The following is a 25236-nucleotide window of genomic DNA, read 5'->3' as shown; positions in this document are numbered from 1 at the left end:
ATCCACAATATATAGTCAATTTACTTTACAGTACATTCTGTGAAGTGCTTTTAAGACATCAAAGACATGATAAGGCACTGTATCAAATGCAAGGATTATTATTAACCTCCTGCATCAACTCAGAATCATCTCAAATTGCAATCCCCCACCATAAAGACCAAACAGACAATATTTAATAAGCTTGCAACAAACAATTTTATTTTGAATGACAAAAGGGAACACACTTTAATGAATTTTTGCTTAAGAGTGCAGAACACAGCCCATCACATGGTGTAAAGTGCCACAATAGCCAGTTTAACAATTGCCCCCTCTCAGACGCAGCACCAAGTGCAGTGTGGACTCTTTCTGAATGTTGTAGTCAGACAGTGTGCGACCATCCTCCAGCTGCTTGCCAGCAAAGATCAGACGCTGCTGGTCGGGGGGAATGCCTTCTTTGTCCTGGATTTTGGCCTTCACGTTCTCAATGGTGTCACTGGGCTCTACCTCAAGTGTGATGGTCTTGCCGGTCAGGGTCTTCACAAAGATCTGCATACCCCCTCTGAGACGCAGGACCAGATGCAGAGTGGATTCTTTCTGGATGTTATAGTCTGATAGGGTACGGCCATCTTCCAGCTGCTTGCCGGCAAAGATCAGACGCTGTTGATCGGGCGGGATACCCTCTTTGTCCTGGATCTTAGCCTTGACATTTTCAATGGTGTCACTGGGTTCCACTTCCAGTGTGATGGTCTTGCCAGTCAGGGTTTTGACAAAGATCTGCATGCCGCCTCTCAGACGCAACACCAAGTGCAGTGTGGATTCCTTCTGGATGTTGTAGTCAGACAGTGTGCGACCATCTTCAAGCTGCTTGCCAGCAAAAATCAGACGCTGCTGATCTGGGGGAATGCCTTCCTTGTCCTGGATTTTGGCCTTCACGTTTTCAATGGTGTCACTGGGTTCAACCTCCAATGTGATGGTCTTGCCAGTCAAGGTCTTGACAAAAATCTGCATGCCTCCTCTCAGACGCAGCACCAGATGGAGAGTAGATTCTTTCTGGATGTTGTAGTCTGACAGTGTGCGGCCATCCTCTAGCTGTTTACCAGCAAAGATCAGACGCTGCTGGTCGGGTGGAATGCCTTCTTTGTCCTGGATCTTAGCCTTGACATTCTCAATGGTGTCACTGGGTTCCACTTCCAGTGTGATGGTCTTGCCGGTCAAGGTCTTGACAAAGATCTGCATGCCTCCTCTGAGACGCAGCACCAAATGGAGAGTGGACTCTTTCTGGATGTTGTAGTCTGAAAGTGTGCGGCCATCTTCTAGCTGCTTGCCAGCGAAGATCAGGCGCTGTTGATCTGGTGGGATACCCTCCTTGTCCTGGATTTTGGCCTTCACATTCTCAATGGTGTCACTGGGTTCTACCTCAAGTGTGATGGTTTTGCCAGTCAGGGTCTTCACAAAGATCTGCATACCCCCTCTCAGACGCAGCACCAGATGAAGAGTGGACTCTTTCTGGATATTGTAGTCTGACAGTGTGCGGCCTTCTTCCAGCTGTTTGCCAGCGAAGATCAGACGCTGTTGGTCGGGTGGAATGCCTTCTTTGTCCTGGATCTTAGCCTTGACATTTTCAATGGTGTCACTGGGTTCCACCTCCAGTGTAATAGTCTTGCCAGTCAGGGTTTTCACAAAAATCTGCATTTTGTTTTTCTGAAAGGCAATTTTTTAAGAAAAAATGCTGTTTGTAGTAATACAACCACACACACACACAATGAGAAAACACCTCAAAGAGCATTCCACAAGGACTCATGAATAACAATGGCTTGGAGTGTTCCGGTCACCAAAACATGAGCCATCATGGAAAAAAAAAACGAGAGTAAGGTTTAGGGGCTCAACCCAACAACCCTGGTAATAAGTAACCTGTTTGGTGCAGGATTAAAGCTGATCCAGAGCAAGCCTTTAAACCTAGACTTCCTGCTTGACGCCCTCTGCCCCACCTTATGAACGCGACTGTATGTAGCGAAGATGCTGTCTTTCTTAATAAAAAAACGGCGACTCACCGACTCTACCTAGAGATGAAAGCGCGTTGAGCCGGGCTCCCCCGCCGCCGCAAACAGGAAGCGGCCAACATGCGCGGCGGGTCAACAAAGCGGCGGCCTCTATGCGCTCACTCGCCCTCGTCACGTGGCGGGGGCGTGTAAGCTCACGTGACGCCCCCCCCCCTGACGACACCGCCGCCCAGGGTCAGGGGTCACGGCAGCTTCCGCCCGCTCGTCCGCCCCGAAGCAGCTGCGCCACCGCCGCCATTTTGAGTCCTCTCCCGATTCCCGGTTTAAAATCGGGTCTTACACCGACTGCCAACCGCCGCTCCGCGTTACCCACTCGACTCCTTGATCGGTTTTACATACAACAAAACGCGTATTTATTCACGCTCTTAGGGGGAAAAAAAAGCCGCGGCCGTCCGTCAAACCCGGTTACGGTCACTCTCGCTTATTTATTTTTGACGCTCTCTTACGGCATAAGGAACTAAAAGTTTTTTCAAAAAAAGTATTAAAAGTAAGCTCTACGCCCACCGTCCGCAGTAAACAGAAAACTGGCGGCATTGTAAATTCGCTTCTGAGGCCCGACCAACGTCAGTTTTTTTTACCTCAGTTTTCTTTTTTTGCCGCCCCCCCCCGAGAGAGGAAAAAAAAGCCGCTCGCCCGCCTCCCCGATGGCAGATAATGATTAAAGGGCGCGTTTTCCTTTCTCTTAAAGCGCTTTCGGGTATCACCGCGACCGTACCTTCAGGAGGACGTTTGCCGCAATGTAGTAATATTGTTGCCGATACTCGTACCGTTCACACTCCGCTTCGGCTCCAATCCCACGAATGGGCGCGACGGCGCTCGCCGCTTCTTTTATAGTCCGTCGACAGCCCGTGCGCTCACACTCCGCGCCCAGCACTACTTGCAGCGCGCACTACAACCCGCAGTTTGGCGGCGGGTGGGGTAACAAAACCACCCCACCCCTCAAAAAAAAAATCACTTGGGTGGTGAGGAGAATGGCACGAATCGTCCTCCTTCACCCCGTTCCCCCCACCCCCCTCAAGTCAGCGGTTTTTTTGTTGTTGTTGTTATTTTTGTTTTGCTGCGCGTTGACACAAAGGCGCAGACGCGCAGCGGCGCGCCGGTGGTGGGGGGGGTGTGATGAGGCGGTATGTTCTAGAAGGGCGGAGACGGCGGGCGGGCGGGACGCGGTGAGTCAGTGAAGCTCGTGCACCAGCCACGTCCTCGCGGGGCCCAGCGAGCGCCTGAGGCACTTTCTATCCCGCAACCCCGGGATTATTTCAATTAATTATTCAACTGAGCGGGGTTTACAGGCTCTGTGCCGAGGAGTTTGGGGGGGGGACGGGGGACAGAGACGGGCGTATGGGGAAGAGGTGGTGGTGGTGGGGGGGGAACCAGGATGGGAGAGGAGGGCCGCATTATCTGAGACTGCCTCCCATCTGATGAGACGTTAATAAAACATCACAATGTTTTGGTCTCTCAATCCCCGGCTGTTTGTGAGCCGCTGCCGTGCGCCATTGGCTCCTGGGTTTCTCCCACAAGAAAAGATAATAATCCCTCCAAAAACCCCAAAACAATAAAAAAAATTGGTCATTTTCAATCCACGACTGTCTGCGGGACATTGCTGTGCGCAATTGGCCGCCGCGTTCGCCCACAGATATGCAGTCAATTCACTTTGCAGTGTGTTCTGTGAAGCGCTTTGGGACGACCTCCCGACGTGAAAAGCGCTATATCAAATGCGAGGATTATTATTATTATTATTAAGATACGCAGTCAATCCACTCTACAGTATAGCCCGGGAAGCGCTTTGCGAGACGTCTCGACGCCCTGATAAGGCACTGTTGGCAAAATGGCAAAGTGGCAAGGATTATTTATTGTTATAAGAAATGATCTTCGAAGGGGTGGGGTGGGTGGGGGGGGAAACACGGGTTTAAAAATTAAACATTTAAAAAAAAAGAAACGCCTGCCCAAACCTGTTTCTTCGCGCACACTACCGTAAAAACATTTCCAATCCGGCAACGTTGTCCATCCCACCACTGTAGGGTACATCTCTGGACCACAGTCTTAAGATCCCTTTCCCCGCTCTCGTACCAAATCCCAGAATCATTCCCGAGGTGAAGGAGAACCCCCAAATATCTTCACCAAGTTTGTCTACTTTGAGGGAATTAAAATGGATATTTCCTGTAAAGCAACCCAATACAACAATAACAACAGGATTCCATTTATAGAGCGCCTTTCACGTCGGGAGGACGCTGGACAAGGCGCTGGACAGTTGGGTCAGGACCCGAGCATTGGGGGAAATGGTCAGGGTGAGGGAAGGGAGAGAGCGAGGAGGGGGTAGAGAGTCGAGAGGGGAGCTGAAGGCTCGGTCAAAGAGAAAGGTCTTCAGACCGGCCTTGAAGGAGGAAAGGGAGGAAGCGGCGAAGGCACTGGGGGATGGAGTTCCAGAGCCGAGGGGCTGAGAGGCTGAAGGCCCGGCCACCGATGGTAGGGCGGTTGGGGCGGGGGATGTGGAGCAGACCGGAGCCAGAGGAACGGAGAACTCTTGTACTGAGAACTCTTAAATTAGTAACTTCACACTGGGTAAGGCAATATGAACCTTTTGCTTTCACCCTCTTGTATCTGAGATAGAGGCTGATTTCTCCAGAATTAATGTCATCATTGCCGACTAGAATTTTTAAAAAAAAACATGTGATATTTGAACAGACTGATTGTGTAACCATCAAATCAGTTTATGTGTACAGGATGCAGCACTTTGGAGCCAAGTTGCAAGAATAGCAGCTCTGCTTTTTATTGCCTTTTTAAACAAAATAATTATCTATAGGTAGAATACATATTTACACCCTGCATCAAAAAGTGCCTGTTCACAGAAAGGAGAAACCGCAACACATTAATATTCCATTACAGTACGCAACAGACCCAATTGAGAGACTAAAAGTGTCCCGCATCGGGGTTCTGCTGCCCTAGTTTACAAGACGATGTCGTGTGAGTTTCAAGTGGTCTGGGTGGATCTCCAGATTTCAGTGTAATAAGGAACTGATTGGTATGCAGATGCAGATAAGAGGCGTCATGTTTAGGCATGTTTTCCCTTGACAATATCCTCATTCTTTGCTGTTACTAAACCCAAGCTGTTGCCAGGAAAAACACAGAACCACTGACTGTTTGTTTCTCTCTTTGCACCCCCACCCCCCGGCCCTGGAACAATGAGATCTGTTATTAATGAAGGTTCTCAATGCAAACCTCAGCAACAGCACTTGGATTGGATAGGGGAGCCAACCAATTGCCATTTTCTGTTCACAGTGCATGTCCTGACACAGATAGGTTGTGCCCTGGGCTGCTGTGACAAAACTTGGAGCAGCGTCATTAAAAAGGAAAAAGCTACATTTTTTTCCCCATCTGCCATTTTAGTTAATCTGCAAGAACCTTCCCGGCAGTGGGCTATTCTCACAACCACTTTTTAGCAGCTTAACACGTGTGTGCGAAATAAAATTGTTTTCCAGTGGTTTAACCTTCAAAATATTGTATGCCTCTGAATTATAATTGAAAGCTGCTGCTAAAACATATGAACCTAATCCACCATTTTAGGTTTCTCAAGCCAGTTTTAAATCCGCTGATCCTTTTGTCTTTTGTAATCGTGTTGAAACTCAGATGGCGGAGGCAGATTATTAATTTTAGTGTTGGTCCCCAGATGATGAATTAACTACAGCTTCTTCTCTGACTGCTGTTTCTGGGCTTTCCGGTGCAATCATTTTTGCATCTGATTTCTGGTTTGTTTATTGCTGCGTCTAGAGTTGTGGTTTTGATTTAGTTTGTAAGGTTAATGACAAAGTCTGACCGTCTGATTTTTTTTAAGTCACAACAGTTTGCCATCTAGAGCACTTATGAATATCTCAAAATACATTGTGGAGATAATCGGGAGCAGACAAGAGAGGAAGGAGAATTCAAAGATGTTGAAAGCACAGAGAAAAGGTGGCGCAGGGATTTTACAGTGCCAGAATGACTGAACTATGTCTGTCTAATAGTTGTTATTGAGAACATTGATGTAAAAGTGAAAGGAATGGCTGCTCAGCTAGTTTATCCGTTCATAGCTGGGCCGAACGGAATGTATCATGAGCGATCTCCACTTTCTGCTGAGTCACCTGACGGGCGGAGGGAGCAACCATTTCTGATCCTTCGCACCAACAGGCACAGAAGGCACGCAGACACACAGTGGGGGGTAAAAACATACCATTCATACTCGAGGCCAGCATTTTGCTTTTCAGATTTCTTGCCCAGAAGATTGTGGGTTCAAGCCCCACGTTCAACCCTTGAGTCTCGCAGTCTAGGCTGACACTCCGATGTAGCTGGAGGGCTGGAGGTGCCGTGCTTCGGATGCAAGCGCCATGGTCCCGTCTGCTTGTTCAGGTGGATGCTAAGAATCCAATAATATAATTCAAAAAGAGATGGGAGTTTCTCCCCATTTTCTGGCCAACAATCCCCCAGGTGAAATTGGTCAATCATTTCATGGCTGTTTGTGGGTTAATGCTGTCATTAAATACACAATCACTACACTTTGTGGAATGAATAACACAGTTTTCTCAAACGCCCGGGGAATATATGGGGAACCCCTATCGTATCACTGCAGTTTCATATACATCAGGGGAATAAGGGGGTGATTTCTGCTTTGATGGAGGAATTACTGTAAAAGAATTACCTAAACTAAAGTAGGCCAGTGAACATTTACAGTTTGATGCTCACAAAAAAATGTTCTCTGGTCAATTATTGATCATTTGTTGGGATACAAAAGCCTTTTAGCTAAAGGCAGCCATGGCAACGGCTTTTTGGATTGGAAGGTAAATATTTGGCTGCCGGGCTATTAGTCAGAAATGCAGTGGAGTCATACTGATGTAATCTGAACCTTTTAACTCTTAAACAACAATAAGCAGAGGAATTAAAACTTTAGACCAGGTTTAATAAAAATGCCACCAAGAAGGACTCGGTGGTCTGTCTATACTCTAGTTATACTGGAATATACTGTGTTTGTGACCAGACTATTTCACGGCTGGGCAGTTTGGTTCAAGTCCTGCCTAGGTAAAAAAAGTGTTAATCAGTAGGCCAAGATACTGTCCGATGTTCAGGGTGAGTTGGCAGTTTCTTATAGGGCATATGAAATCCGAGCTTTAAACCCTTCAACCCTTTAATCTAGATGTCCTGGTGAAAGAAAGTCAGAGCAATTAAATAATTTGACCTTTGTCATGCCATTGCCAACAGGAAGAATTTAATATTTCCTGTAAACTAGTCACGTTGGAAGCTTGTGATTATGATCAGGCTCTAACTCGGGGCTGTAGAATTTGGCTCAGCTATGCCTGGGTAAAGTTGTTATGAGTCACTGAATGTTGCAGCCCAGAAACCGGCCACGTAACCCAAATGCTAATGTTTTTCTCAACACGAGCCACCTAGTTTAGTAATACTCTCTTGCATACTCTCCTCCCACATCCTCCTCTTCAGCAATCTATTTCACTCTATTTTAAAATGATTGATGGACTGCCTCATCCATGATTTGTGGCAGAAAATTCCAGTCCTCTGTATACAGGTTTATTTTTTAATCTCTTTAAATTTAAGCCCTCTTGTACTAGAACAATTTGGAAATCATGTAACAAGTCAGCAATGACGTGGAAGGGTGGCCATATATCACTGGAAATTTCCCCCTGAGATACTGATACAAGCCAACACGCTAACCAGTTATATGCAGGTCACTTACTACAACAACAAACGTACATTTGTATAGTGCCTTTCACGTTGGGAGGACATCCCAAGGCGCTGGACAGACAGAGTTTCGGATCCGAGCTGGGCGTCGGGGAGGATGGAGGGGGGAAGCAGGAGATCTAAAGCACGGTCAAAGAGAAGGGTCTTGAAGGTGGGAAGAGAGGGGGCGAGGCGGAGGGACTGCGGGATGGACTTCCAGAGGGTAGGGCAGAGTGGCAGAAGGCCTGCCTGCCAATAGTGGGGAGAGCAAGGAGGGGGACGTGAAGCAGGCTGGAGTCTGCTAAGGAGGGGGAGCGAGCAGGATGGTAGGGGCTTCGGAGGTCGCAGAGTTAGAGGGGAGCAAGACCATGGAGGGCTTTGAAGGTGAGGACCAGGATCTTGAATGTATCCTCTGTGGGATGGGAAGCCAGTGGAGTTGGGCAAGGATGGGAGTGATAAAGTCGTGGAGCCTAGTGTAGGAGTGGACACTGGCTGCAGAGTTCTGGATGATCTGCAGCCTATGGAAGGAGGAACTGGGCAGGCCGACAAGCCTTGATGTAATGAAAGCGTGTATGAGGGTTTCGCCAGCTTGTGGTTTTAGCAATAAGGGTGGAGGCAGAGAGGTAGAGTTGGGTGTCATCCGCTTACATGTGGAGGTTGACCCCATGTCTGCGGATGATGTCACCAAGAGGGAGCGTATAGATATTGAAGAGGAGGGGACCAAGGACAGAGCCCTGAAGAACGCCACAAGAGATGGACAGAACATGTTGTACCCTATAAAGTAACTGGATGGCTATTGATTGCAACTCTCTCTGCACTTTTGTTTTGTTTGTCAATCTCATTTTCCCGCCTGTTTCCTTAACCCTTTAGTTCTTAAATATCTGTATCTCCGTCAATTCTGCTCCTACAGGCGTTTGGAGCCACATTCTCACAGCCCTCCGTGCGAGGGAACACAGCCATCCACTTTACAGTATATTTTTGTGAAGCACTTTGAGACGCCTCAATGACGTGATAAAGCACTAAATAAAAATGCAAGAATCATTATTATCATACAATCGTAGAACGTTTTGTTTGGCGTAAACCCCCTTTACGGCCAGTTGAACCTGCGGCTCATCAACCTTATTCCCTAAGCTACGTGCATTTGAGGAAATTGTCCACCATGTACCTGCTCTATGTTTCCCACTCGTCTTTTTCCTCTATTCCCTCATCTTGTGCTCTGATCTCCCTTTGAACCATCTTCTGGTGAAAGGATCTTTCGCCAGAGAGAAAAGCGGTGCATACTCCAGTTGGCTTGTACATCCCCCTTTCATTACGTTGAACGCCCCAGTGAGATCATTCCTAATCGAGGGAGCGTGACCCAAATTCACTCAGACTCTCCTCATCCCGGGGGGGTGGGGTTAGTCTGTCGGTGTGTCCATTTCGCCCACAAATATACAGTCAATTCACTTTACAGTGTGTTCTGTGAAGCGCTTTGAGACTCGAGAAGACGTGAAAAGCGCTATATCAAATGCAAGGATTATTATTATTATTATTATTATTACAACATCGGTTCCTGCTGTCCTTCCTGTACAGCATCCCTTACTCATAAACCTGCCAGCGTGCGCGCGTGCGCTCGCGCGCTCGATTGTTTCGCAAATAAATAGCTCGACGTGACTCCAAAAAAAAAATCATCCCCTCATCCCCCCCCTCCTCCTCCCAAATAAAGCGCCCCCCCCCAAAAAAAAATGCAATTTCATTCGTTGCTTTTTTTAAATAATAAAAAAAATTATTAATAAGGACACACACACACACACACACACCCACAAAAAAACACTCCCGCAGTGGAGATGCCGGGGATTGAACCCGGGGCCTCATACATGCAAAGCATGCGCTCTACCACTGAGCTACATCCCCAATGACGCTATGCAGAAGGCAATTAACTGTATATAAAAAAAAACTATACTCACAAACTCCCGCCTGGACTGGACGTAGCGCCCCCCCGCGGGCCGTGGGGGGGGTGACTGACGTTCAAGTACATTAGGAATCCTGTCGTTGAAAAAGAGGTCACTTTTTCCCACACCTCGACTTGTCATCGGGGATGTAGCTCAGTGGTAGAGCGCATGCTTTGCATGTATGAGGCCCCGGGTTCAATCCCCGGCATCTCCACTTTTTTTTTAAAAAAAGAAAAACCCTTTTAATTAATTAGATTGATGGATTGATTGATTGATTAATTAATTAGAGCTGCTGATAAAAGCAGCCAAACCCCCCCCCCCCCCCGCCACCTCCAACACACACCGGATTGAATCTCGTTGGCGTATTATTATAATAATAATAATAATAATAATAATAATTCTGGCAGGGACGCGAATGGCTTTTCTACGGCTTTGGTCGGTAAAGAAAAAGGGCGGCTCTGCGCGAAGGGAATAAACGGGCGAAGATCCTGCCCTCCTGCAAAGGGATGCAGACCAGGAGATTTATTATTCGTTGCTATTTTTTTTTTTAAAAATCGATAACAATCCCCGCAGTTGATACAGCGCCTCGTCGTGTCGTTGGGAGACGCCTCAAAGCGCCTTCACAGAATATATTGTAAAATGAATGGACTTGTGCATTTTGAGGGCAAAATTAGAATTTAACCGGTTACAGGAGTGGGATTCTCAGCATACTGTGGCCTGCAATGCCCCGCAGAGTCAGTGAGATAGATTGATAACCTGGAATTAAGAAGCACGGAGAGAAGGATCAAATAATAATCCTGGCCGTTGGCACGGCACCTTTATCACATCGTTAAGACATCTGTTTCAAAGCGCTCCACAGGATAATAATAATAATAATAATCCTTGCATTTGATATAGCGCTTTTCACGTCAGGAGGACGTCCCAAAGCGCTTCACAGAACACACTGTAAAGTGAATTGACTGTATATTTGTGGGCGAACGCGGCGGCCAATTGCGCCAGCGTTTTCAAAGCCTATCTTTGAATTGGCATAACAAGCTGAACCAGCCGATCCTCGCAACACCGGCAGCGCAGTTGTTAGTGAGGTTTCAGCGACGTGCGCAAACAAAATGATCCACACAGGTTTTGAATTGTGTTTTAAACAGAACAGTATTTTATAAAGGTTTTGCCTCCTTGTTCAGGACAGTTCTTTAACCGGTCTTATAAAGACCACCCGTCTTAACAAAGATACAGATTTTTAAAAAAAACACAACTTTCCCGATGTATTGAGATTACAATTTCAGTGAAATGCGGCGAAGCATCACTGCCTTATCAAACAGCACAGCTCTCTGCTGCAGGTTAATGAGGTATTGTTAATAATCCAATGCAACTCTCTGGGAAAAGTGTTCTCTTGCACTTCCACCTTCTCCTCCGGTCCCAATCGTCAAATGGGCTTTTCCTGTTTATCTGTGTTTCCTTTTCCGGTTTATCCTTGCACGAAGCATCACTGGGTGGTCTCCACACTGCATCGATTCACCACACAGAGAGCAAGCAACAAGTCCACACTGCAGAGCCAACGGTACAATTCCTCTGCACATAGTCCACACTAAATGTCCGTGGGAGGCCAATTCTTTGCGATATCGGCGTGCATTGCTTCAGGCAGCCACTGGCAGTAGGCGGACAACAGGTCTGTCCAAAAAGGTAGAGAGCAGGAAGAGAAAGCTTCAGACTACAGATACACTCAGTGAACTAACAGCAACTCAAACACATTTGACGTGAAGAACATCCAGATCCAGCCGCCTGTTATACTCACATTGGTTACTTTTCTTCCAGGTGGTGAGCAGGGCTTCCCGGCAGTCCACGCCCTCCGAGGCCAAAGCTTGTAGCAATATGTCCGTCCTGGGCTGAAGCCTGAGAAAGGTCAGAGCTCTAGGTCATTGGAGTCAGTGTCAACCCAAATCACAAGAACTGGATTCAGCAGATACATCACCAGCACCAACAACGAACTGCATTGATACAGCGCCTTTCATGTCGGGAGGATGTCCCAAGTAGGATGTCAGTTGTTACACCCAAATCCATGTTGTTGTAAGTAGGGTGACCACATTTTGCAAACCAGATCCAGGAACATACACCCACACAAAAATGTAACTCACCACAACATCTGATGCAGAAGCTTGTTGGATTAATGGCTGTGTTTCACTGATGAGTGTCTCTGTTTTAGAGTTTTATTGTTCTTACTCAGTTTGTCGCTAAACTCAAGACAGGGCAAATTTGGCACAATACCTTATCCAGAGACTGTCCCCGGGAATCAGGGATGTATGGTCACTCTAGTTCCAAGAAACCAGACACAGACACACACACACACTTGAATAAAGCTATTAAAATGCTGCTTCTCTCAGAAGAGAGCAAAACTGTGTTTTTATAATTAACTTTACAATATATTCAGTGACGTTACAGCGAATGCCTCCGTTACACCGACCGCAGAAGCTTCAAACCCCAAACCTACTTGGCCCAGGTCTTCAACAGGACTGCCGGGCTGGAGAGCAGACAGCTGGTGTACGAAGCAAACTTCTTAATGACCTTAATGAAAAGAGGAAAAGATACAGTCATTGATAGACATCAGCCGAGTGAGTAATCACCAAGTCCAGGAGGGAGAGATCAGGCGGGCGATGCATTGAGTTAAGTGCCTGGTCCTTTGGCACCTGAGCTCATACTGAACACAACCCACAGGGAGGGAAGCGAGGAAGAGAATGTTTGGATTCTGCCTTAGCTGGAACTATAGTGGTGAATATAACAGGCGTGTGCGACAACAACAACTTTTGTACTGTGCCTTTCAAACGTTGGGAGGATATCCCAAGGTATGCAGCATTAACACCCCCCCCCACCCCATAGCTCACCAGACCCCTCATCATACACAAGTCTGCATCTATCACTGGACAGGAGTGAGGGCCTGGCTCGTTCCTCTCCCACTGCCTCCGAGGCAATGTCCTCCCTCCGCCGCCCACCAGAGATCAGCTGCTTCTCCAGGGCACTGACTCCTCACCTTTCCTTCCAGTAAAAACTTGGCAAAGTGTTTGAATCTGTCCAGCCCTTCTGGATAGTCCATTTCCACCGCCGGCAGCTGCCAGCCCACTCGGTCTAGAGAGAGAGAGAGAGAAGAGGGCAGATAGTTTGTCAACATTTCACCAAACATCAGTCTCTAATCCACCGAAAAAAACGTTAACCTTCTTTCCCCCTTTCTTGTATAAACTACCCTGTGGAATAACCCTCAGGTAATGCAGAGCATTAGCTCGGACAGTGAACTCATCTTTTGGATGAGACATTAAACCCAGGTCCCACCTGCCTGACGTTAAAGATCCCACGGCACTGTTCAAAAAGAAGGGAGTTTCTCTTTCTCTTCCCCGGTGTCCTGGCCAACAATCCCCCAGATAAAATTTGGTCGCTCACTCCACGACCGTTTGTGGGACACTGCTGTGTGCAAACTGGCTTCCGCTTTAATGCACAGAACCTACACTTTACGGTATATTCTGTGAAGCGCTTTGAGACGTCTCAACGACGTGATAAGTCACTGCATCAAATGCAAGGATTATTATTATTATTATTGAGTCAAAGTCCTCGACGTGAGGGGGCTTGAGCCCACAACCTTCTGAGTCGGAGGCGCGAGAGCGACCAATTAAGCAACAGGCTGAAAACTGCAGTAAATGACATACATAAGCCACAAATAAATAAATCACCGTACACCCATGGAGGCAGGGGTTATACTTACAGAAGGTGCTGGCTCGGTGACACCTGACCCGGCCAGTGTCAGGGCAGTAACTTGGGGGGGGCGTCTCCAGCGGCTTCTCAAAGTGAGTGTACCGGGGCAGCAGGAGGGGAATCCACTCTGCCTCGATCTCCGTCAGTCCTGGTGGTGGGGGGGGGGGAGGGGGGAGAGGGGGAAGCACATTAGGACAATGATCTGATTCCGAAGCTCAGAGCCTCCTGAGCGAGGGGGAAACGTGCGGGTGGCGCCCCCCCCACCCGTGACCAGCCATACCTTTCATGTACATCTTGGAGGTCTCCACGATCTCCTGGTAAACCACAAACTCCGGCAGCTGCTTGAACAGCACGGAGCTGGGGTGGATAAACACCGGATCATCCAGAAGCGGAGTCTGCGGAGAACGAGAGGAAACGGGGTCAAAATCAAAGACTAACACGTACATATTCACCCCCCACCCCACCCACCTCCCCGCACCAACATTGACCTCACCTTGTAAGCGTTTCTCCACTTGTCCTCCAGCACCTCCCCCGGGGGCAGCCTCCTGGCGACCTGATCTCCCAGCCCCGCCAACACCATCTGTCTCAGCATCGTCACCTGCGACTCCAGGGGGGGCTTCATTTTGGGGTCGACAAACAGCCCCGCCTCCGGGTAAATGGCATTGGCTGGAGAGCAGCAACATGGACACAGATTACAGAGATACAACAACCAACTAACTAACTAAAGCAACAAGGAAGGTGCTGTCAATGGTATTTGTAGGCAAACAGGGTAGCGATGTGCACACCGTGACGTCACACACAAACTCACACACGTGGACACTCTCTCCCCACCCGCCCCCACAAACACACACACACACACACACACTCTCGCATAGCCTGTGCGGTGAACATCCGATTAATCCAGAGGTCTGGAGGCCAAGAGAAAACCAGGAGAAACTCCAGTCTCATTCCCTCTTTGACATCAGCCCGAGTGCCCTCCCACTCTGAGCACCACCAGCGCAGTGAGTGCTGGTGGCTGGGGAGGTGTGTGTATGTGTGCGTGTGTGTATATATATATATATATATATATATATATAAACACCGGCTCCTGGTTGATGTTCCCCAATTTACTGGCCCCCGGCACATTCTCCCTCCCTCGGCACACACTCACTGGCGTTGGTCAGCTGTGCTCGCAGCCGGCGGATCTCCAGCATGGCTTTGTATCGGAGGCCGTTCTGGGTGCAGAAGTGGAGGGTGCAGCCCGCGAACTCACAGGCTCCCACGGCCCCTGCAAGCAAGAGAAACACGTCAGAGAGGGGCTCCCCCTCCACCACCACCCCCCGCTCCGACGGCGGACACACTGCGGGTTCCCTCAGCGACCGGTGAATGTGGCTAAGGTCTGGCACGGTATACAGCCAAGTGTCAGTGTAACACATCCGTACCCAGCACAACCATGAGGTCTCCCAGCTTCAGCGACACACCCTGCCCCGCCCAAATCCGCTGCATTTGTGCCACGCGAGCTCTCTTCCCCTTAAGCTTCTGTGTCTCCTCCTCGTTGACCGCTGGCCTGTGGGGAGCAAGAGGAGCACATCACACGGGTGCACACCCACACACACACATCCGTGTTGTCACTTTGCAGCAAAGTACAGCTCATTGCACCAGGCAGCTAGCATGCGCTGTTTCTTAACAAGAAATATGGTAGCCTCTCCAGCAGCGGGTCTCCGGCAATTTTGGTACGATTCCTTAATAAGTCAAACTGTTAGGAAATACCACAAATTAGACACCGTTGAGCAACCGTACAATGCTGTGATTGACTGTGTAGGTGTGTGATTGCACATGTGTGTGACTGTGTGTGTGAGACCGTTGTCTGTAATGATACCGTGATGGTGGCGCTGTAATGTGATAGCCCGAGGGCCTGACCTGTTAAACTCCTCGAACAGCTCTCGCACGGTGAGTGCAGACACCAGTGTGATGGCGTACTGCATGCAATCGTGCTGACGGCTCAGTGCCAGCATCTTGGCGTATCGTGGTGCCACCGGGAAGGAGGCCATGGCTCTGCCGAGCGGGGAAATGGGGCAGCTCAGCTTCGCCCTCTCCAACTCTTTGTACCTGAAACAAACCGCAGGGTCCGGGTTAAACAGCAGGCGGGCGATCGAGCGGGACGAGGTGCCCGAGACACACACACACAGACACACAGACACACGGCCTGCTCCTACCTCCCGGTTTGCAGCGGCTCCACCAGCGCTCCCAGGGAAATGAGCAGCTCCTCCGCGGACACCAGCGACTCCCGGGACGGGGGGGTCGGGAATGGGAAGTTTACCACCTGCCAAACACACACCAAATTCAGCCAGGACGCACACACGCCAGCCTCCCACACCACACACATAGATCACCCTCCTTCCCCCCCCCCCCCCCCCCCCCCCCCCCCCCCCCCCCCCCCACTCACACCTTTTCAATGTTCAGGTCTTTCATCTGCAGAACCAGGTCGTCCACGGGCCTCCGGGTGATCTCCGCTGGAGAGAATTCCTCGAAGTCGGCAAAGACAGCAGAAGAGTAGAGCCTGGGAACGAGCGCAGTGTTTAGTCCCGGACCCGTCACACAGACACCCGGAGAGCAGAGCACACCCACCCGCCCCACCACCACCCCCGCCCTGAAAAAACATGTACATGTAGCGTGATGACGACACGGGGTCACGGTCTAACACGGGGGGGGCCGCGCCTGCCCCCTGGTGCCTCAAGTCTGTTACTGCAACACCAGGACTGACAAAAGCCCCCGTTCCCCTTTCTCCTCTCCGTCCCACGGCTGCTGGGATGTGCAGGTGGGCGGCTGGGAGTGGGGGAGAGGGCAGGGCTCTCTCTCTCTCTCTCTCTCTCTCTCTGTCCACTCAACACCTCCTGGCTGTTCTTACAGCAATCTACTGACTGCAAAATATGGGGCAATTCCTCAGCAAAGGAACCACGGAGTCCTGCAGCTTAGTGGTTAGAGCGCTCGCCTGAGTTCGAATCCCGGGCACAGGGCGAAACCTTAGGCAAGTTTCCTTACTCCACACGCCTCTGTTTAGCTGGCAGTGAGCAGGAACCCGAATCGCTTTTGGTGGATACTAATCCCCACCGCCCCCCCACCCCACCAAAATAATAATTTGATCACTTCAATCCACGACTGTGTGTGGGACACTGACCTGTAACAGTGGCCTGGCTCTGTGCGTCCTGCGCGCCCCGCTCTCTGGTTAGCCGAGGCCTGTGAGATCCAGGTGACCCGGAATGTCGAGACTCCTGTGAGCTGATCGTAGAAGCGTCTCTTGGATTTCCCGCAGTCCACCACGTACTTGATGCCGGGGATGGTCAGCGAGGTCTCCGCCACGTTGGTGGCCACCACACACAGCCGGGTGCCGCCCGGCGCCGGCCGGAAAACCTGACGACAGAGAGAGAGAGAGAGAGAGAGAGTGGCCAGTGCCGGTCAGCACAAAGTCAGGACTCAAATCCAACCCCCCCCCTCCAAATCATCGTCTTTTAATCTCTGCCGAGGCGGGACGTGGGGGAGGAAGGTGCCCAGGAACCAGCCTCAACTCCCCCACCCCACCCCTCCACTCCAGCCCTGAAAGGAACACTTCCTGGTTTCTGTACCAAACATGCCACTCACCCTCCTCCCGCCTGCCCCATGGCCCCCGTGTCGCTGCACCACCCTGTTTGTAAGTGTTAATCTGGTTCACATTTTGCTACCATGTACTTCTTCTATCGCCCCAAATCGAGGGAGGAATGGGCGAGAGAAAGAATGCTTGCTCACCTTTGCTTGATTCTCTGCAGACAGCATTGAATATAGAGGAAGAACGTAGAGGGGAATAGACGGATCAGGCGTCTCTGCTGTCGACGGAAAATGTAAAGTCAGAAGAAGCTTGCATATCTCTGCGGCACCCCCACCACCCCCCTCGGTCACAGCCTTTACATTCCATCGGGAACCCGGCAACGCTTGCGTTTGGGTAAAATATTCTGGATTTGTCTGTGTCGCCGCAGGGAGGGAATCGGCAGGTGCAGCGCGATGCCGGGCTCACACCGGGCGGTAGACACTCACCAGCCTCAGCACCGTCACCATCTCCCAGGTCCAGGTCAGCGTCAGAGCCGGCCTCCCCATCACCATCGCTCCCTGCCTCCCGATCTTCAGCCTCTTCCTCCTCCAGCGGCACCGAAGAATAATTGGCGAGGTCGATCCTCGGCAAAGTCTACAGCGGGGAAACAACGGCAGATTAACACCAAGTTTGGCTTTTTCTCCCTTCCCCCTCCCCAGGGTCAGGAACTTGCAACACACAGGAGTCCGTCGAGCAGCAGCGTACACACAGGGCTGCAAACGTACCACAGCTTTGGCTTTTGCTTTTTTAAATCTTTTCATTTCTTTCGTCTCATCTTCAGCCTGGTCCTTTTCTACCATTATTGGGGAGAGAAGAGAGACTGTTAACAAGTGTGTGTGTGTGCGTGCGCGCGTGAGCAAGTGAGTGTTTGTGTGAGCGTGAGTGTGAATGTGCTCTATGAATGTGTGTGTATGACTCTCGGCAACGCTGCGGCATCTCGCACGTACTCACGCACGGAAACTGTACCTTTGCCGCTGTGGCCAGGACGGTGTGGGAAGGATCTCCGCAGCCTCCTACACAGGGAGTGCACCTCAGCCTGTCCTGTCAGGAACACTAGGATCCCACCTGCAGGCAGACAGACACAAGAGAGAATGAGAGAGAGAGAGAGAGGGTGAGCCTCCAGAGAGCCTGGCAACGAACGGTCAAACAGAAAATGTTAACTCTTCTCAATCTTAACCCGGGAACCTGGAAAGACAAGACGCAGACTGAGCAAACTTACGAAAGAGAGAAACACAGAAGAATGAATCGAGAGAGGGAGACACACACACACACACACACAGTGATTGAATGAGAGACAGAATGATCAAACCACACAGAGATACACACACACATATTGATTGAATGAAAGATATACACAGAATGATTAACAGCAACAACAACTGGCATTTATATTGCGCCCCTCGTGCAGGGTAGAGTCCCAGAGCGAATAAACTCAAGACACGTGCACACAGTGGCTGTAAGAGAGATACACACACACGCAGAATGATTAAGAGACATGTACACGCACAGTGAATGAATGAGAGAGAGACCGACAGTAAGGAATGAAGGAAGCAGTGATGGGTGCGAGAGGGAAGTTTGCTCTTACCCGGAGGTAACATGCGATGGATTTTGCAAATTTTCCTGAAAGCCTCGCCCGCGTAGTCGTCGAGTGGCGTGCGTTTGTTGAAGTGAACGGTGACGGCAAACTGCCTGGTGCCCACCTGAGAACCGGGGCCAGAAAACAGGTCACACACCACGCGGGTCTCATTGGCACACACACAGGGACTCGGGCAAACACAGCGAGTACTCAACTAGACCTCAGCTATAACCCTTTGCTGCCAGGTTTAACTCCCAACTAGACTACACGCTAAACCCTCACACACATTTAGAAATGACGGTGCGGTACGAGCCCACAATATGTGTGCTTTGCAGGCGAACAGGGCAACCAAGGTGCGCACAGCAATATCTCACAAACGGCCACCCTGTGAAGGAACAACTTTAACAGGAGAGGGAGGGCCGCAAGAAAAAAATTCCTTCTCTTTTAAGGAGTGCCATAGAATCTTTAATGTCCATCCAAACAGGCACAGAACACGACCTTTAACAGTTTAATGTCTTTTCCGCATTGTTTAATGTCATCCCATTGTAATGCTGCGTTCTTGAATGAGAGAGAGAGACGACCACAGCTCCAGCAATGGGATGTCAAAGTCCCCACTCACCAACTACAAGCTACTGACTGATCCGCAGACTGACTGACTGACTACACAGCAAATGATGGAGAGCGATGTGATGTGAAGTGAAGACCGTACCTCGATGACGGGGGGACGAGCAGGAAACAGGCTCTCGTTGGCTGTGAAGTCTTCCACTCGCAGCGTGGCGGACATGATAATCAGCTTGAGCGGCCGGCCTCTCTGAGGAAAACACACGCTACAAGGGTCAGAAACACTCAGCAAGTACACATTGGCCAAACACACACCCGGATGCTACCATTTATTCAGTGACGTCCTTCCAGCCTTGTATTCTTTCGGCTCTGAATGATGCGGAAACAATTCAAAGCGCTTCACTGTCGAGCGATATGGTTGTAACTAAATGTGGCAGTCAATTTGCATGCAGCAGGTTCCCACAATTTGGTGGGGGAAGGGGGGGGGGCATCCGGGTGTCTGACACATACGGAAACACATCACCATGCTTAAGAGTCTCCAAACCAAACTGTGGGAATGGAACGCGCACTCTCTCTCTCTCTCTCCCTGGAGGAACGCATCCTGCTTATCTAATTCCGGAAAGTATTAGGCGCAGGTTGGCAGGAGCCAAGGCTTGGGGACCCCAGAGTGTGTGTTGGGGTAACTGCTTGAGTTAGCTAAAACCGCACAGCTTGCCAGTGAGAACACTGTATGGCAAGCAAGTTCCCACAAACAGTCCCACTCAGTGAGTGACCAATTTACCCATTGAATTGGGAGCCAGGGCACTGGGAGCAGGGGTAGGACACACCTTTCCCTTTTGTGCCGTGGGATTGTTAACATCTACTTGAACAGGCAAAGACGGGAACTGGGTTTAACATCTCCTCCCGACAGTACAGCGCTCCTCAGGCTTACAGCCCTTCCACTACCTTTGCCCGTAGAGGAACGATGCGAGACAGCAGCCCAATCAGGATGTCCGTGTACACACTCCTCTCGTGAGCCTCGTCGATGATGATCACTTTGTACTTTGTAAGCAGGAAGTCCTGGAACATTGCAAACAGTACTCACAGTCACCAGCTAGGACTGAGGTCTACATACTCTGTGTCTCTCCCTCTCTCTCTCACACACACACCAACAAAATCAACTTGCACTTACATAGTGCCCTTCATGCAGGGTAGCTTCCCGGAGCTCTTGACAGTGACGGAGTCTGACTACCAACTCACTGTCACACACACCCACACACAGAGAGCCCTCTGTATTCCCACCCACACATGGAGGAGTGCACAGACTGGGGAGAGGTAAGAGACTGCAAGGGTAGAGAGCAGTAAGACAGACACCGGGTGACGAGCGTCACTCACCCTCTGGATTTCCTTCAGCAGCACGCCGTCCGTCATGAACTTTATTTTCGTGTTTTCGGTCGTGTTGCCTTCGTATCGAATCTGGTACGAGACCACCCTTAAAAGCACAAGTCGGGTCAAACAGGAGAGCAGACAAAAACCCCACCATTCCCAACAACAACAACAAATTACATTTACACAGTGCCTCGGTAGGACGTCCCAAGGCGTAGGACAGTGAAGGGTTTCCACCCGAGCCGGGGTTCGGGATCAAGAGATGCGATTCTCCCCCTTGAATGAACAGCTGGACCGAGCCAGGATCCACTCCGTCAGCAAAGAGCACATGGAGCTCTCATCCCCAGCTGTTTCCCAAGCACCTCTGGCAATGCCCCCCCCAGCACTGCACCAACACTTGTGAGCTACAAGGTAATGCCACTTTACCAGATTTACAGGCTCACAATTCAGTAACGAGGCTGGATAAACAGTTAGTGAGTTCCGCTTGATGACTTCACACATGCTCCACGTGACATTAATGAAGAGAGAGAGAGAGAGCGCTCCGCACCTGTCTGAGAGGTTCATTTCCTTGGCCACGCGCTGGGACATGCTGACGGCGGCCACTCTCCTGGGCTCCGTCACCCCGATGATCCCGTCACCGCTGCGGACAAGGTTTTACACACAGCTGCTTAGCAACATGTCAGCCACATCCCCACAGGCTGTGCACAATTCAATAAAGAATACAGAACACTCAGCAGCTCCTCTCCCCCAGGGCAGAGTGAGCAGAGCAGCGGCTTATGGAGTGGGAGCTCGCTGGTTTGATTCACGGTCCAAGTTGAGTTTGCTAGACTTGTGTGCGAGCGGAGAACGAGCGCTATGCGTGTGAGTGGCGGGTGTGCAGTGTGTGGTGTGAGCAGTGGGTGTGCAGTGTGTGGTTATGAGCGGGCTGTGGGTGTGCGAGCGGATTGTGTGTGTCGTGCGTGGGAGAGCGAGCTGTGCTGTGTGCGCTGCGCTGTGAGTGAATGGGGCATGTGTCGCGTGAGAAGCCCGCTGTACCTGGCGTAACCAGCCTCGTACAGGAACTGCGGCACCTGGGTGGTTTTGCCGCTGCCGGTCTCGCCGCTGATCACCACCACGCGGTTGTGCGTCACGGCCTCCATCACCACCTGCTCCTCCGCTAGGATCGGCAGCAGCAGCCGAGCTTCCTGCGGCGAGAAGGAAAGGAAAAAAATAACGAGTTAAAGATTCCCGGCGTTTCTCCCCGGCGACCTGGTTCTGAACCGTTACTGATGGCGAACGCTACAGACAGACCTGGATTTCCGGGCTCCTGTCCACGGGGATGAAAATGGCCGGCTGCGAGGGTGGCTTTGGCTCCGGGATTTTCCCAGGGGCGGCGGGGGCCTCGGCTGCCGCTGTGTTCGACGCGCTCTGTGCCTGGTTACCGGTTTCGACCGGTGGCTCAGATCCTGCCGTTGTATCACCCGTCTCTGTCACTGTTTCCGTTTCGTCCACTCGCTCTTCCTCCTCCTCACTCGAGCTCTCGGAAGATTCGCTCGTCTCGGACTCTAGCTCCTCCCCCGCCTCTGACCCCCCGCTCCGCCTGTTGGCTCCACTGATACTGCTGATCTTACAGGGGCCGTCAGGCTCGGCTTCACACCTACAGAGGACGAGAGTAGAGGAGGGAAGGTCATATCATTTCTCATATATATCCCCCCAGCTGGTACAGTACAGAGCTTGGTGTCAGACTCACAAAGTGCCTCAGCCCCAGGGCTACGCACTATGAGCTCAGGGCAGGATGTAGAGAAGCTGTCGTAACAAGATGAAGATGAAACAACAACAAATTACATTCACACAGTGCCTTACACATCGGAAGGTCGTCCCAAAGTGCTGAACAGTTAGGGATTTGCACCCAAGCTGGGGGGTTGGGTTCAAGAGGGACGGGAGGGCAGGGGTTAGGAGGGTCGGTCGAGGAGGAGGGTCTTGAGCCGGGTCTTGAAGGAGGCAAGGGTGGGAGGGGAGCGAGGCGGAGGGACTGGGATGGAGTTCCAGAATGTGGGGCAGAGAAGCCGAGGGCCCGATTAGCCGATGGAAACAAACGATCTTACTCACAGCTTAGTCTGGTACAGCCGCTGCCCTGTGCCCAGCTTGGAGGTGGTGAACAGAAGCTTCATTTCCGACTCGGTGGCCTGGCATTCCGTGAGTTTACTCAGAATATCGGCTCTCTGTAGGGAGGGGCCAGGGAGAGAGGTTAAAGCACCAAAGGCAACCGCAAACCTCCCCAAACACCACGGCCCCCAGTGGCCCCCCTCGAGCCCCCCCCCCCCCAGGGCTGTGCTTGTCCAGCTCGGTCCACCCGGGTCAACAACGAATGACCTCTATATAGCGCCTTTCAAATTCAGAAGCAGAAAGGCTGAAGGTCCGTCCGCCGATGGTGAAGCGGGCAGGACGAGGCCAGTGCCCACCAAGCAGAGAGGGCAGACAGGTTGGTAAGGTGTTGAAGAGGAACAACGTGCATTTACGCAGCACCCTTTTCGCTGGGGAGAGTCCCAGGGACCCAGACAGCCCGGCTCACCCGTCGACTGAGCCTCGGACGTGCCGATGCGCTGTTTCCTCAGAGCCAATCCAACCCGCCCCGTCCCCAACCCGTCTCACAGCACTCCTCATCGAGGCGAGAGGAAAATTAACCTGGGTTTTCTTTTCTTTCAGCTCCAGTACTTTCTGCAACTGTTTCCTGCGCTTCTTGCTGAGCGGTGGCCTTTGCACCGCCGCCTCCTCCCTCGCTCGCTTTCCCTTGGTCCTCTTCCCCGGCAGGACCAGGGCGTTGCTCTCATCGACACCTTTCAACTTGGCTCCATCTTCACGAGGTTATTTGGGTGGGGAGGGGGGAGCGGGGGAGGGGGGGAGAGGAGGGGGGAGCGGGGGAGGGGGGAGCGGGGAGAGGGGGAGGGGGGGATCGTGGAGGCGGAAAGAGAGATTATATAAACGTGGAGACATCTCGAATCGCTCCGCAACGTACGTATCGCCGTTTGTCGCAAACAGTAGCGCTGCCCAGGACTTACTGTGAAGTGTAGTGACTGTGTGTAGCTGTGGGTAAACAAACTAACTAACTGTTCTGTCAGCCAGGTGTAGTGACTGGCTGGCTGGCTGACTGACTGACTGTAGTGACTGACTGGGTGGCTGTAATGACTGACCGACGGGGTGTAGTGACTGTGGTAATCCCAGGGGCCGGTTGCCTAGGCAACAACCCGCAGCAACCGCACTCTTCCCCCACCCCGCGCAGAGGGCCGAGCCTGAGGCCCGCGAGCCCTGACCTGGCCCGCGGGCCGGAGCCCGTGAGTTACTGACCTGACAGCTCCACCCGCACCCGGAGCGGCGCGGGGGCGGCTCCCGGTCCCGGGGACGGTGCCGGAGGCCCGCGAGGCCGCCGCCGTCCCCCCGCGACCGCTCTCAGCTGCCGCGCGCGCCCCATCCTCCGTGAACACGTGCCGCTGCCCGGCCCGCCCTGCCCCGCGGCCAATCAGGGCCGAGCGCGAGCCTCGAGGCCCCAATCAGAGGGTGCCTTCGGGATCGGCCAATCAGAGCAAGGCAATGGGGGCGGAGCGGCCAATCAGAGCAAGGCAATGGGGGCGGAGCGGCCAATCAGAGCAAGGCAATGGGGGCGGAGCGGCCAATCAGAGCAGAGGACTGGAGGCGGCCAATCAGAGCAAGGCAATGGGGGAGCGGCCAATCAGAGCAGAGGACTGGAGGCGGCCAATCAGAGCAAGGCAATGGGGGAGCGGCCAATCAGAGCAAGGCAATGGGGGAGCGGCCAATCAGGACAGAGCCTGATAACGACAACAACAACAACAAGATGACATTTGCACAGCGCCTTTCACGTCGGGAGGACGTCCCAAAGGCTCTGGACGGTCAGTGTCGTGGGATGTCCTCCTGATGTGAAAGGCGCTATACAAATGTAATGTTGTTGTTGTTGTTACGGAGCTGAGCTGAGGGGTCGGGGGCCGGGGAAGAAGAGGGGAGATCCGAAAGCACGGTTGAAGAGGAGGGTCTTAAGGTGGGCCTTGAAGGCGGCGAAGGAGGGGGTGAGGCGGGATGGCGTTCCAGAGGGTGGTGGGTGCAGAGCGGCGGAAGGCCCGCCCGCCCGCCGATGTTGGGGTGAAAAGAGCGGGGGGAGGGGAGCAGGTCGGAGCCCGCTGAGCGGAGGGAGCGAACAGGATGGTAGGGGGTTAGAGGTCGGAGAGGTAGTGGGGAGAAGGACCGTGGAGGGCTTTGAAGGTGAGGACCCGGATCTTGAACTGTATCCTCTGTGTGATGGGAACACACAACCATATACAGTCCATTCACTCTATGGTATATTCTGTGAAGTGCTTTGAGACGTTTCGAAGATGTGATAAAGCGCTATATCAAATGTCAGGATTATTATTATCCATTATTATTATTATAAGGATGGAAGAGAGGAATTTCTGGTCTGACTTGTAACTCTGGTAGAAATTAGGCTTGTATGAAAATCTTAAAATCAATTTTTTTCTGGGATTAAAGCTGCTTATCCCTTTGGAGACAATGATAATAATAATAATAATAATGATCATGGATGAATTTAGTAAACTTCCTTGAAATTTCAATTACAAACCTTGCAGTCTTTAAGCAATTTATCAAAGCGCGACCAAGAAGGCAGTATATTAGATGTTATCATAGCCACTGTGTGAGATCAAACCCCAAAGCCAGATAGTGTCTTATTGATTTTAGCTATGTGCC

General features: G+C 51.3%; 2 protein-coding genes and 2 non-coding genes across 4 annotated transcripts; 1 reads left to right on the top strand and 3 right to left on the bottom strand.

Annotated features, from left to right (window-relative positions):
- Positions 1 to 176: 176 nt before the first annotated feature.
- Positions 177 to 3055, bottom strand: ubc (ubiquitin C). The gene is made up of 2 exons (XM_007902187.2): positions 2755 to 3055; positions 177 to 1680 (listed from the first exon to the last, which is right to left on the bottom strand). The coding sequence occupies exon 2, from the start codon at positions 1669 to 1671 to the stop codon at positions 295 to 297; it is 1377 nt and encodes a 458-aa protein (XP_007900378.1). The 5' UTR covers positions 1672 to 1680; positions 2755 to 3055; the 3' UTR covers positions 177 to 294.
- Positions 3056 to 9560: 6505 nt separating this feature from the next.
- trnaa-ugc lies at positions 9561 to 9632 on the bottom strand. The gene has a single exon. It is a non-coding gene; the product is annotated as a tRNA-Ala (tRNA).
- Positions 9633 to 9812: 180 nt separating this feature from the next.
- trnaa-ugc lies at positions 9813 to 9884 on the top strand. Its single transcript has one exon. It is a non-coding gene; the product is annotated as a tRNA-Ala (tRNA).
- Positions 9885 to 10797: 913 nt separating this feature from the next.
- Positions 10798 to 23953, bottom strand: dhx37 (DEAH (Asp-Glu-Ala-His) box polypeptide 37). Its single transcript, XM_042337371.1, has 27 exons — positions 23830 to 23953; positions 23170 to 23339; positions 22594 to 22706; positions 21796 to 22141; positions 21541 to 21689; positions 21053 to 21145; positions 20515 to 20611; positions 20086 to 20199; positions 19289 to 19390; positions 18589 to 18703; positions 17970 to 18068; positions 17729 to 17796; positions 17450 to 17597; positions 17165 to 17241; positions 16560 to 16792; positions 15830 to 15941; positions 15598 to 15704; positions 15302 to 15490; positions 14824 to 14948; positions 14553 to 14669; positions 13896 to 14068; positions 13683 to 13797; positions 13413 to 13550; positions 12690 to 12784; positions 12153 to 12226; positions 11460 to 11557; positions 10798 to 11335 (listed from the first exon to the last, which is right to left on the bottom strand). The coding sequence occupies exons 1-27, from the start codon at positions 23951 to 23953 to the stop codon at positions 11253 to 11255; spliced, it is 3474 nt and encodes a 1157-aa protein (XP_042193305.1). The 3' UTR covers positions 10798 to 11252.
- Positions 23954 to 25236: the final 1283 nt, after the last annotated feature.

The sequence above is a fragment of the Callorhinchus milii genome, unplaced genomic scaffold (assembly GCF_018977255.1).
Source record: "Callorhinchus milii isolate IMCB2004 unplaced genomic scaffold, IMCB_Cmil_1.0 Scaffold8, whole genome shotgun sequence".
Taxonomy (NCBI): domain Eukaryota; kingdom Metazoa; phylum Chordata; class Chondrichthyes; order Chimaeriformes; family Callorhinchidae; genus Callorhinchus; species Callorhinchus milii.
Note: the sequence above shows the minus strand (reverse complement) of the source record. Positions and strands in the feature narration are given on the sequence as shown.

What these genes read in the sequence shown, in the direction of transcription:
- ubc (XM_007902187.2), bottom strand. Translation starts at nt 1,671, where the DNA reads ATGCAGATTTTTGTGAAAACCCTGACTGGCAAGACTATTACACTGGAG.
- dhx37 (XM_042337371.1), bottom strand. Translation starts at nt 23,953, where the DNA reads ATGGGGCGCGCGCGGCAGCTGAGAGCGGTCGCGGGGGGACGGCGGCGG. An exon ending in TGGTGACGGTGCTGAGGCTG is followed by an intron (nt 17,242 to 17,449) that starts GTGAGTGTCTAC and finishes TTCCGTCGACAG; the next exon opens with CAGAGACGCCTGATCCGTCT. An exon ending in CTGTTGAAGACCTGGGCCAA is followed by an intron (nt 11,558 to 12,152) that starts GTAGGTTTGGGG and finishes GACCTTTCTCAG; the next exon opens with GCTTCAGCCCAGGACGGACA.